This window comes from Lissotriton helveticus, chromosome 9, assembly GCF_964261635.1.
Source record: "Lissotriton helveticus chromosome 9, aLisHel1.1, whole genome shotgun sequence".
NCBI classification, from domain to species: domain Eukaryota; kingdom Metazoa; phylum Chordata; class Amphibia; order Caudata; family Salamandridae; genus Lissotriton; species Lissotriton helveticus.
This window is the reverse complement of record NC_136070.1, coordinates 1,018,023,296-1,018,036,226: the sequence shown is the minus strand read 5'-3', so window position 1 is coordinate 1,018,036,226 and position 12,931 is coordinate 1,018,023,296. Positions and strand designations below refer to the sequence as shown.

Sequence of the window (12,931 nt, the reverse complement as noted above, 5' to 3'; positions counted from 1 at the left end):
GCCCTTTGAAATACTAGCGTTACCTCTATTCACCAGCTGGGCAACTCTTACGACTGCTGCACGATGCTCTTCGGTGCTAGGAATTCACTACCACGTTGCGCATGCGTTTATTACTCGATAATTAAACTACACTGAAGGCTACAAAACGCTACTCGCGTTTTGACTGAAGATATTCTCCTCTCGAAGTCGCGGTGCGAGGAGGAGACACTTGCTCCTCGCGCAAAGTCAGTTGAAGCGCGCAGTTCTCTCACAGAACGTGCACGTAACAAGCTCCACAGATCGCGAGCCCGCAGCACTAGACCGCTAACCTTACAGTAGGCGGTAGCGTCCACTCCGCCTCTCTCGGGCAAGAGTGCTTAATGCTTTTAACACAGTGGCGAAGTAACAGGATTGAAACCTGATGTCGCCGCACCTTGCCTAGACGTTTATTCTGTATCAGCCAGCACTGATTCATTGGTCTCTTTATTCTGGTTTTCAACTTGGTGATCGCGGTAATCCTGACAGCATGTCACGCGTGCATGGAGCAGAGCGCGCACTTACCTCCACCTTCTACATGTGACGTTCTTCTGTCCTCCGTGCGATCTGCTGCCTTTTGTTCCGGCATGCACATGCATGCCGGTAGCCACTCTACATGTGTCTCAGTGCGTGCCACCATCTTGTGGCTGGAACCGGAAGCTCCAGGCACCCTACGCAGTTCATATGGGTCCAAGAGACTTTATTGCCAATCACGCTCCGTGTCTAGTGGTTAAGCTTTATTTGTCAATTAAGGTTTTTCAAGGGGATCACAAACATCTCTGTTTCTTCACTTTGCCTCTTAAGATGGACTGCTTTCAGGTGAATTTCTCTAACCTCATCAAAGGCCAAGACAAGGACACTCTACTTTGTTTCCAGGTCGTGTGGTGAGTTCTCCTCAAGGAAATAACAAGAAGGGGAGAGAGAGTCTGAATGAGTTGATTCGTTCTCCCTGATTAAGCTTGTGTAAACAAAAGGAATCCACCAAAATTTCTGAAAGTGTTCCCTACAGTGGTGGGGAGCACTTAGTGTTCTTTAAAATACCCCTCACACACCAAAAGGACCCTTGGTGTCATGCTTCATCATTGGGGTCTTCGCACCCCTCTACGGGATGTGGCATGCTACGACCTACGATTACGCGGGAGCACTTATTTCAATGACTATGCATGGTGTGTGTGAGGGTTTGATATGAGTGAGTGGTGGGGTTATGGGTGAGTGATGAGTTAAAAAGTGCCTGGCTCGTGGGGTGGACTAAAAAATCTTTAATAGGCCCTCGGGCTGGTACTGTTAAAAAAGTGAAGTACGAGGTGTCTATGTAGTGTTATGTACATCACCTCTTGTGTGTCAATACTGCAAGTTACAGAGAAAATACAACATAAAGTTATAGCCCACAAACGTAGTACCTTTGTGGACATTAATAATGTGGGAATTTTATCCACAGAGAAATTAAATTACTTCTTACACTCTTGTCCACTCAACATTGTGCAATTACACTTCAAAGGGCCAACAATAACACAACATCCTACATAACACATTAGATAGCAGCTGTGCACACAACCAACACAGCACAGATATGCCATAAAGTTTATTGTCAATGTGAACACAACAGCAGTGCTGCCCAACACACCACACAGCACATCCACTCATTCATGACAGATCTCTGAACATACACCAATGCAGCCAAAATAATAGATTAACTGGCATTCCAACCACTCTACCTGAAAAAGAATCTTTATAAACCAGTGCTTTTATTTTAGCTGTCAAATTTCCCTTTGGGCTGTTCAACTCAATGGGAGTATTTCTAATCTTTATTCCAACTTGCATTTTAATTTTAGAGGGACTTTCTGTAACACTTGCTCTTTGCCTGAAGAGTCAATTTATTTATTTATTTATTTATTTATTTATAGTATTTATAGAGCGCGAGCGAAGGCCCTTGGGCATCTCGGCGCTGGGATATCTGCCATATTCAGCCAGGAGGGAAAGTGGGAATCACTGATTAAAGAGCCAGGTCTTGAGTTGTTTTCGAAAAGACCAAAGAGACGGGCTGGTTTTAATGGCATGTGGCAGAGTATTCCAGAGTCTAGGTGCTGACACTAGGAATCTTCTGTCACCCCAGGGCACCAGTTTGGTACGAGGTACCACTAACTCGTGTAGGTTGGAGGATCGTAGGGGTCTGAGGGGGCGGTAGGGAGTGAGATTTTGGATCAGAAAGGCTGGTCCTTGGTTGTGCAAGGCCTTATAAACAATGCAGAGAGTCTTAAATTTAATTCTATTTCTGATAGAAAGCCAGTGGAGTTCTCTGATGGTACCTGACACTGAGTGGAATTTGGGGACACCTCCCAAAAGCCTGGCAGCTGCATTTTGAATTGCTTGCATTTTATTGAGAACTCTTTCTTGAGTGTTCAGAAATAGTGCATTGCAGTAGTCCAGGGTGGACAATACCAGGGATGTTATCAGGGTTTTGCCTGCTGTAGCCGGAAGGAAAGGGAGAATTTTGTTTATAAGTCGTAACTTATAGAAGGCAGAGGATGTGATCTGATTTGCATGTGGGAGAAAAGTGAGGCGGTCATCGAACATAACTCCCAAATTCCTCACCCTGCTCACCGGGGTGGGAGGGGGACCCAATGACAGTGGCCACCAGCGGTAGGACCATTCCGGCGTCAGATTTCCGAAGATAACTACTTCGGATTTGTCAGAATTCAATTTCAGGCAATTGGAAGCCATCCAATTCCCTATTGCTTCCATGCCCAGATTGAATTCGTCTGCTATTTTTTGGCCATTATTCCTGATGGCAAGGACCAGCTGGGTATCGTCAGCATAGGATGTAAGGCTCATCCCATGGGCTCGGATGACATTGGCCAGGTCCGACACATATATATTGAAAAGTGTCGGACTCAGGGATGAGCCTTGGGGTACTCCACATGGCAGCGATAGGGTGGAAGACTGAAAGGGTCCTATGGTGACCACCTGGGTCCTGTGTGCCAAGAAGGAGGCCAGGAGAGTCTTGGCCGTTTGCTGAACACCCATGCTTTCGACACGGTCGATTAAGGTGGTGTGATCGACCGTGTCGAAAGCCGCCGACAGGTCCAGCAGTATGAGAAACGCTGTTCCCCCGGCATCCCGAATAGTTCTAATGTCCTCCGTGGCCTTGATCAGTGCCGTCTCCGTCCCATGATATTGACGGAAGCCAAACTGGGAGTCGTCCAGCAAGTGGTGTTCCTCAATAAAGGCTGATAGTTGGAGATTCAGGGCCTTTTCGACGATCTTGGCCACGGCTGGGAGGCTGGCAATGGGCCGATAGCTCTTAAGTTCGTCCTTGTCGAGATTGGGTTTTTTAAGCAGTGGTCTTATTAGAGTTTTTTTCAGCGTAAGTGGGTAGATACCTGAAGTAATCATGATATTACAAATGGTTGTGATGGCAGGAAGAACCACTTCGATCACCGGAAATAGTACTTTAAGGGGACATGGGTCAAGAGCAGAGCCCGTCTTAATGGAAGACATAATGTCCCTAATCTGAGCTGTAGAGACCTCTGCAAACTGGAGGAGTGAGGGGCTAGTTCTAATGATACAAGCCGAATCAGAGGTGGTTTTGGGGGTGATTTTAACACCGTTGGCAAAGGCTGCATAGATGTCATTGACTTTGCTGAAGAAGAAATTAGCCAGCGCATCACAAAGCGGCTGGGAGGGAGGAGGGTGTAAGTTGGGCAAATAGCCTGCTAGCTGTTTGGTGGTTTCATACAAGGCCTTATTAGAGTTTTTAGATAGTTCTATTCTCTCACAGTAGAACTTGTTCTTGGCCTCAATAATCATAGTACAATCAAGTACAATCTTAGTGGGAGTAAGAAGCGAGTTATTGTAATAGCATTCTAGATAGTGCCCAATTGGGGTTTTGTCCACTCCATAGTCAAGAGACTGCATTGTTTGCGGTTTTGGACAATACTCGTATGTTGCTGGATAAAGGTGGATGAGCAGCCCTTGTATTAATAGATGTTGGTTCATCTTTCAGTACTTCAACTGTCTATCACACTGTCCTCTGACAAATACTCGACAATGTTGGCGTTCATGGGCAAGCAGTAGGGTGTCTCTTCTTGTTTCTGAGTGACCAAGTGCAGTGATCTTACCACCTTTTGCTCTAAAACATTGGGGTTCCAAAAAGGATCATTACTCAGTCCTACACTATTTAACATTTATTTATCACTCCTGACCAAGTTGATTCGAAGTTTGTTTTCATTGCTAATGTCATTCACTGATGATGAAAAAACTGTTGTCTCTGGGCAGATGTATCTGCTACAGCTTTCAATCATGTGTGTCTCTAATCAGTAGCTCCCTGGATGAGCAGAAATTAAGTAGAGATAAAACTCTTCTCATGTTCATGCATGTGACCACCATGTGTGCACCTAACTGGTGGCTTTAAGAGTTGGGAATAGATCCTACCCAGTAGAATCTGTAAAGAATCTGCAAAATACCTGGGTATAGTTGTCAATACTGCATTATATTTTGAGAAACAAATTGAGCATCCGACTTTAAAGCTGGGGAACCAGGTTGGAGTCTGGTGGGAGGCTCAAACATCCTGTGATTCTTGGCAAATCACATAATCTCCCCGTGCCTAAAAATAAAAGTGTCTGTCTGAAATGCAACTGGTGCTCATGTAAAGCGTTCTGATACCTACAGGTCAAGTCCGCGCTATTCATGCTCCATAATGTTCTTCCTCTCTTGCATAATAAGGTATGACATAGAGTGGCTTAAGCACAAAATACTATTATGTTTGTACTCCTGCAACACTCTATACCTGGATTACCCAGTAAAGTCCTTGCAGTGACTACAACGCATCCAGAATTTGATGGTCAGACTACTCTTGAGTCTTCCCTGGACTTGCTCAATTTCTGATTCCTGCACAGCACCACATTGGTTCCCAACTAATAAGAGCTCTACATCTAAAGCTCCGTGTATCTCTCATGTGGCTTTTAACAAGTATTAGCTCCAGCTGCTGCACTCAAAACCCAGGTGCTATGTTCCTGGCCAAGCCCTGAGGACCACAGATGTGTATCTTTATAAATATGCTTCATCATCACCACTTACTGCCATCATCTACGTGCCTCACATGCATATCTTCTGGGCAATGGGGCACCTTTCCAACGAAGAAATATATAAGCAGTTTGGTTGAGGTCTTCAGTCATCACCATCTGAAAATGTACAAGTCACCAATAGTGACATAGAAAAGTAAGTAGAAATAATATAGGTTGACAAACTGTCTTTACCAAATACATTTTGGTGCTAAACAAGTTTATGTTCTTATCCAACCATATTTAGGTCTGGTTAATATAACCCTGCAGCAGTATGCACCCACTTATTCATTCCACTACTGAGAATTTCATTTCAAGATATAATAGCTTGCGTGGGAGATGTGGTCAAGCTGCCCAAATAGCAGATTTTTTTTAAAGTTTCTGAAAACCCCTTAAGGCTTGAGGTCTTGAGGGAGACAATCTCACAAATACCTACATTTACAAAGATAATAATTTGTTGATTGTTATTATTTTTGTGGTACACTTCATCCTCAGCTAAAGCTGTGCAAAGTTACAACCTCACACAAACCCCTTCATATAATTTTGCTGCTGTTTTTTTAATTTCTCACATCTGCTTACATAGAGGGCTATATGTCAGAATATCATTGTCAGAAATATCACCTGACATAGCTCTAGTGTCTGAAATATCATTTACAAAATATCACCCCATTGGGTGTAGAGTTTCTATTATTAATTCAATGAGGTGATAGTGTTGTAAAAAAAAGTTAGCATACAATATTTAAGTCAGACTATTCTCTGAGTAGGCTAATGTGGCCCCACACCATATAATTGCAGTTGATGGACCATTGTGCTTGCAACATGCTCCTGTTTTTTCATTAATAAGAGCTTTAGGCAGAAGTCAAAGTTTGACAACAAAAGACTGTGTGACAGGGTTAATGGTCACGGCCCTCCAAGCCTATAGACCGCCTTGCTCATCGAGAACATAAATGAATCAATTAATTCCAAAGAGCAACAAATACAAATTGTTCTGAAAAGTAGTACATCTGTATAACCTTAAAAAAGGAAATTAGTGGGATCCCGGTCCCATTCCTATCCACCGACTTGAAGCTCTGGATTTAAGGTATGATTTTTAAAACTTTTCTTGTCACTTAGTAAACCTATGCCAGAAAAAAAGTGTTCCAATTGCGGAATTCTTAAAATGTACATTATTCATAAAACAATGGACTTGTAAATTATGCATTTTGTGTGTGTACTCCAAGTGTGCTTTTTAAATTATACATACACACATTATGCAAGGTATATTTGAAGAGGGATTGAAGAAAAGCAGGAGTGCTCAGATGATTGCCAAAGGAGTGACCTCGCATATGCAAAGCAAATTTAGTTTACATGCACTGGGTAATACATATTCTTGTATACACACAAAGCTATGGGACTGTACTCACTACAGTTTTATGAGCATCCAATTTACACCTGAAACATCTGAGAATATCCTGTACAGAAGGAAGAGCAACGTTTAGCAAAATCTGCAAAATTTATAAGATGTGTGTAGACTTAGTAAGGGGGCAGGTAGAAGGAAAATAAAAACTTGCAAAGCACACATCCCAAAGTATCGAAATCTCTAAATTGATCATTTCCCTAAAGAAAGAAGTACAGAAACAATATACCGTAATACGATTAGAAGGGGGGGGTTAAAGTCACCATTGTATGTAAATACCACAAATTTTACACGTGCAGACGACGTTGTGTAAACTACTCTAAATTCACCACTGAATTAGGAAAGAACCATAGCATAAAAGCACAGGCTTAAGCAAAACTTACAAGCTGATTAAAATACTTATGTTTCAATTAACCTTTGTGAATCAGCCTGTTAATTATTTCATGTGTAGGTCATTTTTTTGTACTTAATGTATAACTGATAACCTGTAATGATGAAAATACCACTACATTTTATTCTTTTCTTTTCTCTTTCCTCTGAGTGGGATGTATGGATGAGGAAAGCTATGCACTTTGGTGGAGATCTCCTCTCTCGTGAGTGAGCTTATGTTTACCAGGAATTCCTTTGTGAATTTCTGGCAGATGTAAGTTAAATTCAGGCATAATCTCACGTTTTTTGCCATAATGACATTTGTGAATAGGTCCTGCAGTTTGTAAAAAAAAATTCAACATCTGAAACCCATAGAAGTATTCTGAAGAATATGTACAGGTTTAATGCTTCTGTGGAATTCACAAATATTGGAAACAATAAGCCTGGAAAGCTGAAGCAATCACTGGGATAGGTAGTGGTGGTCTAAGAAAGTCGCACATCCAGTTCTGTTGAACAGTACGAAAAATTCATATATACACGAGGCTTCTAAAAAATGACGGTGCCAATCAAAGTATCAGGATCATCCCACTACCAAGGATGTCTTATCAGCAGGTAATGGATACCTACTATTAAGTATATATTAAACAGGTTATACCTCGGCACTCTGCTGTTTTTCACAGTCACAATTAAGGTGCGTTATGTATTATATTACAAAAGGTCTATTCCTATCGAGTATATCTCAGTTGTGAAAGAAAGCCAATTATACTTAGTGGGACAGCATATATGCGAAATAAGTCAAAAAGAAGAGAACATCTAATAGATAAATATTTGATCTTGTTTTGTATTTAATACCTTTGTACTTGACTGTATTATATGATAGTAAGTACAATGTTGGTATTCAACTTAGTGTCAATACTGTTTTTCCAAAAAAACACAAGTTGTGTACATCAAGGAATTTTTCAATAAAGACATTCATAACCATTAGAACAATTTTGTTGAAACTTATTTAAGCACTACAAAAAGGAGAAAACATGTTAAGCGGCCACGTTGGGGGTCCTTGTCCAAGGGCCCTCCAAATCGTGATGGTCACTAAAACAGCCGATCACAGCCGACACGTGTTTCGTTACTTTTTCTGTAACTTTTTCAAGTCTGTAAGATAACAAATATACATACTGTAGTGCACATTACACATTCAATCTGTTGGCTAACAGTGTATAATATTAATTAACCATGCAGCTTATTGTGCAAAGAAGAAACAATTTAATGTGCGTTGATGTTCTCTCAAAGTGCACAGGAAGGCGAGGAAAAGATAAAAAAAAATAAAAAAAAGGTGTATAAAGATATTTACCAAATAGTTAGTACTCTTGCAGTCATATAAAGTTGGAAGAGTGTTGTAGAACAGAAAGACCCAAAGTACGTGAAGCAATATTTTGTAGTGAATAATAAAATTATACCTTATGCCCCAAGAGTTGATGTTACTCGAAAAACAAGTGCAAACGTTGGAAAGAGGTAAGGGAGCAAATTAATTCTACCTTTCTCTTAGCGTAAAATGTTCTTATAAAAATGTTCTCCCTGTTTCTTAGCTCTGTAAGGAGAATGGCTGTAAAGCGCAAAGACATGATATTAAAATTTAAATCCCAGTTTATTCCGATATTCTGCATGGAAAACAGTCAGATCATAGTATGTCTTTTGTCTACAAGATATATAATCGAACAACCAGAAAAACGCAGTGAGGTATAGAAGATCCAAAATGATGAGTATTGTGATGGAAAGGATCCCATCCGGTAATCTAAAAGTATGATTGTTATAAAAAAAATAAGGTAAATGAAAGCCGGTAATGAGGAGCATTGTGCTATCTATTATAAGATCATATGGCGGGTGCATTAGTGAGAAACGACTATGATAAAATTCTAAAGCGCTATACCTGGTGCGCAAAGTTATCGGGTTCCGCCCTATTTGAATTTCTGCTGCTCCAGATAGTGAAGCAATTGGAATGAAAGAATGGCGGAATTTCTCTGTAAAAACAAATAGCAAACAGGAGAAAAATCAATCTGCAGAAAGTTCTAGTATACCGGAAAAGACTGCAACAAGATGTCAAGTGTTTATTTTAGAAATAAAAAAGTGCTCAAAGAGACACTTCACGGATTATTTATATATTATTAGGGCTATCGTAGCATATAAAGCTTAAATGTATTGCAGTGCAAACAGTGACGTTTTTGCAAGCCTAAATCACAATTACCACACATAATATGAGTGTCCATTAACAACATATTGGATTAAAAAGTTCGAAATAGGTATATTTATTCTTTAAAAATAGTCAAGCCATTTTGTAGGTAGGGACTGGAGTCCAAAATGCTAATTTTTGAAAAAAAGGGCGGTGACCACAGTCTTACTCGTCTCTTTAGTTAAACTGATTCGCGTCTTGGGAGACGAAAAGTAAAGAGAGACAAAGCAGAGTAATATTTTCAGTAATATTTGTAATCCAAATATAAAGTGCTAGAAAAAAGTACACTTGAAGAATAAAACAATGGCTTACATCATGTGCCGAGTGGGATTCAGCCACTGCAAGGACTATGATAGGTCCCTAAAGTAAAAAAAAAAAAAGGCGAAATGATACAAGTTTAAAAAGTTTGTCTCAGATTACCAGAGACAGTCAATATAAAAACTATTGGGGTTGTGGGTAAGATCTAATGCACTTACTTGAAATGAGGCAAAGTATAAGTATGGCGTGTCCGCAGGAATCTTTCAAAAAAGGCAGCGACGGCCATATTGGCTCCTTTCTCCCTTTTTATAGTCAAGTGATCACTAGACACAGAGAGAGGACTTGGGCACAGATTAGATGTGAGCCCGGTCTGTTAGTAAAGACAGATAAAGTAAACAGACTAAATATAAAGAGAGGGGTGACCGCAAGTGTATATTAAAGAATCCGGATTTCTGTAAAGTTCAAAGAATGTGTGACAATAAAAAGCAAAATTAGTTCTAAATGTGTGAGTCGCTCAGGAACACGGAAAAAAAGCATCCTGAGCATAGTGACATCACATGATATTTGTTGTGAAGGTGATTCGCCTACAACATGAAAAAACGAACAAACAACAGATTTCCAATATATCTAGTCTGCCTCATAGTGTCTTAAAGGAGGAGATTAGCCTCCAAAAAGTTAGTCTTGTCTAATGAAAGGTTTTTGGATCTAATAGGTTCATCTCTATAACTGTTTCGAAAATGTAGTGTTCTTACTGATCACACATTTAGTGCATTAAGAAGTGCTGTCAGTAAAAGAGATAGAAGGTAGAGAAAGGGGAAGGAAGAAAAGAAGTAAAAATGAGTTAGCAGGTGACACAAAAACATTTTACAGTTGCCTAAGGCATAGCACAAGTTGTTGTCAATGCATTTGTCAAGACACAAATGTCAATAAAGAATAAGTGAAAGCAGATGGCAAAGATGTGACATTACAGTTTCTATTTTGGAAAAGGGGGGTGGTGATGGACAGAGTTTCTGAATGATGCAGAATACTCTTACCAAGTCAAGAGATCATGGTTTTAATCCATCACCGTTTTTTAGCTCACTGCACCATCCCAGCTCAGAACCTGGCTATATGCAAATTAGTCTGTTCCTGTCCCAGTGCATGATGGGAACAGGGCAAACCAAACTACCAAGCCAATTCTTATACTGGGAAGGAAACAAGCTTCCGGGGACCGGTTTCTGGCATCACAGCCTTCTTCGGCCCGGCTTGCTTGAATCCTGATGGTGCAATGAGCAAGGGACTCACGTCTGAGTATACCCTCCCACACATAGTGTGGATAAAATCGATTTTGGAAAAGGGGGGTGGTGATGGACAGAGTTTCTGAATGATGCAGAATACTCTTACCAAGTCAAGAGATCATGGTTTTAATCCATCACCGTTTTTTAGCTCACTGCACCATCCCAGCTCAGAACCTGGCTATATGCAAATTAGTCTGTTCCTGTCCCAGTGCATGATGGGAACAGGGCAAACCAAACTACCAAGCCAATTACAGTTTCTATACAGACATATCACAAAATACTATCGATGTATTCATCGTAGAATGTCTTTCAAAGAACATCTGAGATGTGATAGTAATGTACAGTGTTGTTCAATATCTGAGCATACATATTTTCAGACACCTATAATGTTGGACAATTATGTCATTTTAGTGTGTGTTCCATAAGGGACATATTGGTTCACAGAATTTTAAGTAACGGCGTGTTATTACTCCAAGGATCATCAGTCCTTAAGAAAAACATATCATTATTTATCATAATTAATTCCCTGTTTCACCGCACAAAGGCGTATTATCCATTGAGCTTCCAGCTTTCTTAGGGCGTGAATATGGTCCCCTCCTCTGGGATCATTATACGCTTGAGCTATCCCATGAAACCTAATGTTAGTTATGGACATGTTTGGATGAGTTTCGTGAAAGTGAACTGCCATAGGATAACTACTGTCATTATTGCGGATTGCTCAAATGTGTTCTTGTATTCTTTCTTTTAGGGCACGGATGGTGCTCCCTATGTAGATCAAGTTACAAGGATATTTGATACAGTATACTATGAATTTAGATTCACAGTTGATAAAATCTTTGATGAAATATTTTGTCGGAGTATTGTAGCTGAACTCTTTGTTGCCATTGTCAGCCAAAGGGCACATATTACATTGTGTACACCTATAGAAACCCTTAGGTTTGTTATGTAACCACGTTTTGTTGATAGTCTTTGGTGGATGATAACTCATACAGAGTATGTCCCTTAGTGTCTTACTTCTTCTATGTATTATTTTGGGTTTTTGTGTCAGGTGTTCAGTCAAAGATCTATCTAAAGTTAAGAGATGCCAGTGTTTAGATAGAATTTTATAAATTGCATTAGTTTCAACATGAAAGTCCATAATAAGGCTCAATTTATCAAAAATATTTTTTTCGTATGTTTCGAGCTCTTCTTTAACAAACTCCCTCTAGGAGTTTTGATGATTCTCTTTCTCGCTTGTCTGAGCATATCCTTAGGATAGCCCCTACTGGCAAAGCGGGCTTGTAAGGTGTCCAGTTCATGATGGAAGATATTGTCCTCACTGCAATTTCTGCGTGCTCGTGTCATTTCGCCCAAAGGAATTGCTCTAATTTGGGCTTGGGGATGGGCGCTGGTGGCACGTAACACAAAGTTACACGCTGTCTTTTTTCGGAAAAGTTTGGACATGATCTTAGGACCTTTGGTATATATAGTAATGTCCAGAAAATCTATTTCCGTAGTGCTGAAATTTGAAGTAAATTGCAAGTTGAAATTGTTGTTGTTTAGATGTTCAGTCAAATTTTCAAATTCCAACTTACTACCTGCCCAGATGACGAAAATATCGTCTATGTAACGACCCCAATACACAATATGTGCTGTCAAATTAGGGGGGCCGTTACCCCACCGATATTTTAGTTCAAATTTGCCTATATGCAGATTGGCTACTGATGGGGAAAATTTAGAGCCCATGGCTACTCCCATCGCCTTCTGATACCATGTGCCCTGGTGGAGAAAGACGTTGTTTTCCAGAACAATTTTTGTCATGTTGAGAACCATCTCAGTATGTTAATATAAAGTGGCATCTCTCTGATAGAGTGTGTCAGGCAGAGCTTGTAAGCCCTAATCCCAAGGAATACTGGTATACAAAGCACACACATCTAGTATGGCAAAGGAAAGATCCGTGGTCCATTCTATGTCATCTAGTTTATTTAAAAGATCGCCAATGTCACGTAGGTATGAAGAAAGATTAAGAACAAAGGGCTGCAGAAAAATATCAATATATTCAGAAAGTTGCTCGGTGGGGGAACCGATCCCTGATAGAATGGGTCTGCCTGGGAGAAATGCCGAGATCTTATGAATTTTGGGCAGGATAATATATACACGGTGCCTTTGGTGAATTTGTGTAAAGATATCTTACTCTCCATCCGAGAGGAGTCCTTGGGCTTGCCAATTTTTTTGTTCAGATTCTATAAGGTAATACATTTTTTGAGAGGATTGGTAGTCAATTTGCAGTAAGTTTTTTCATCCTGAAATTGTCTGTCTATTTCCTTGATGTAATCATCGTCTTTCATCAGTA

At 40.2% G+C, this 12,931-nt stretch overlaps 1 protein-coding gene across 1 annotated transcript in view; it reads left to right on the top strand.

The window, feature by feature from the left end:
* The first annotated feature begins 811 nt into the window (after positions 1–811).
* Positions 812–12,931, top strand: part of LOC144783125 (uncharacterized) — a 298,992-nt gene continuing 286,872 nt past the window's right edge. The window contains exon 1 of the mRNA XM_078662267.1: positions 812–899. Coding sequence (XP_078518393.1) covers positions 820–899 — 80 coding nt within the window. The 5' untranslated portion in view covers positions 812–819. The remainder of the gene's footprint in view (positions 900–12,931) is intronic.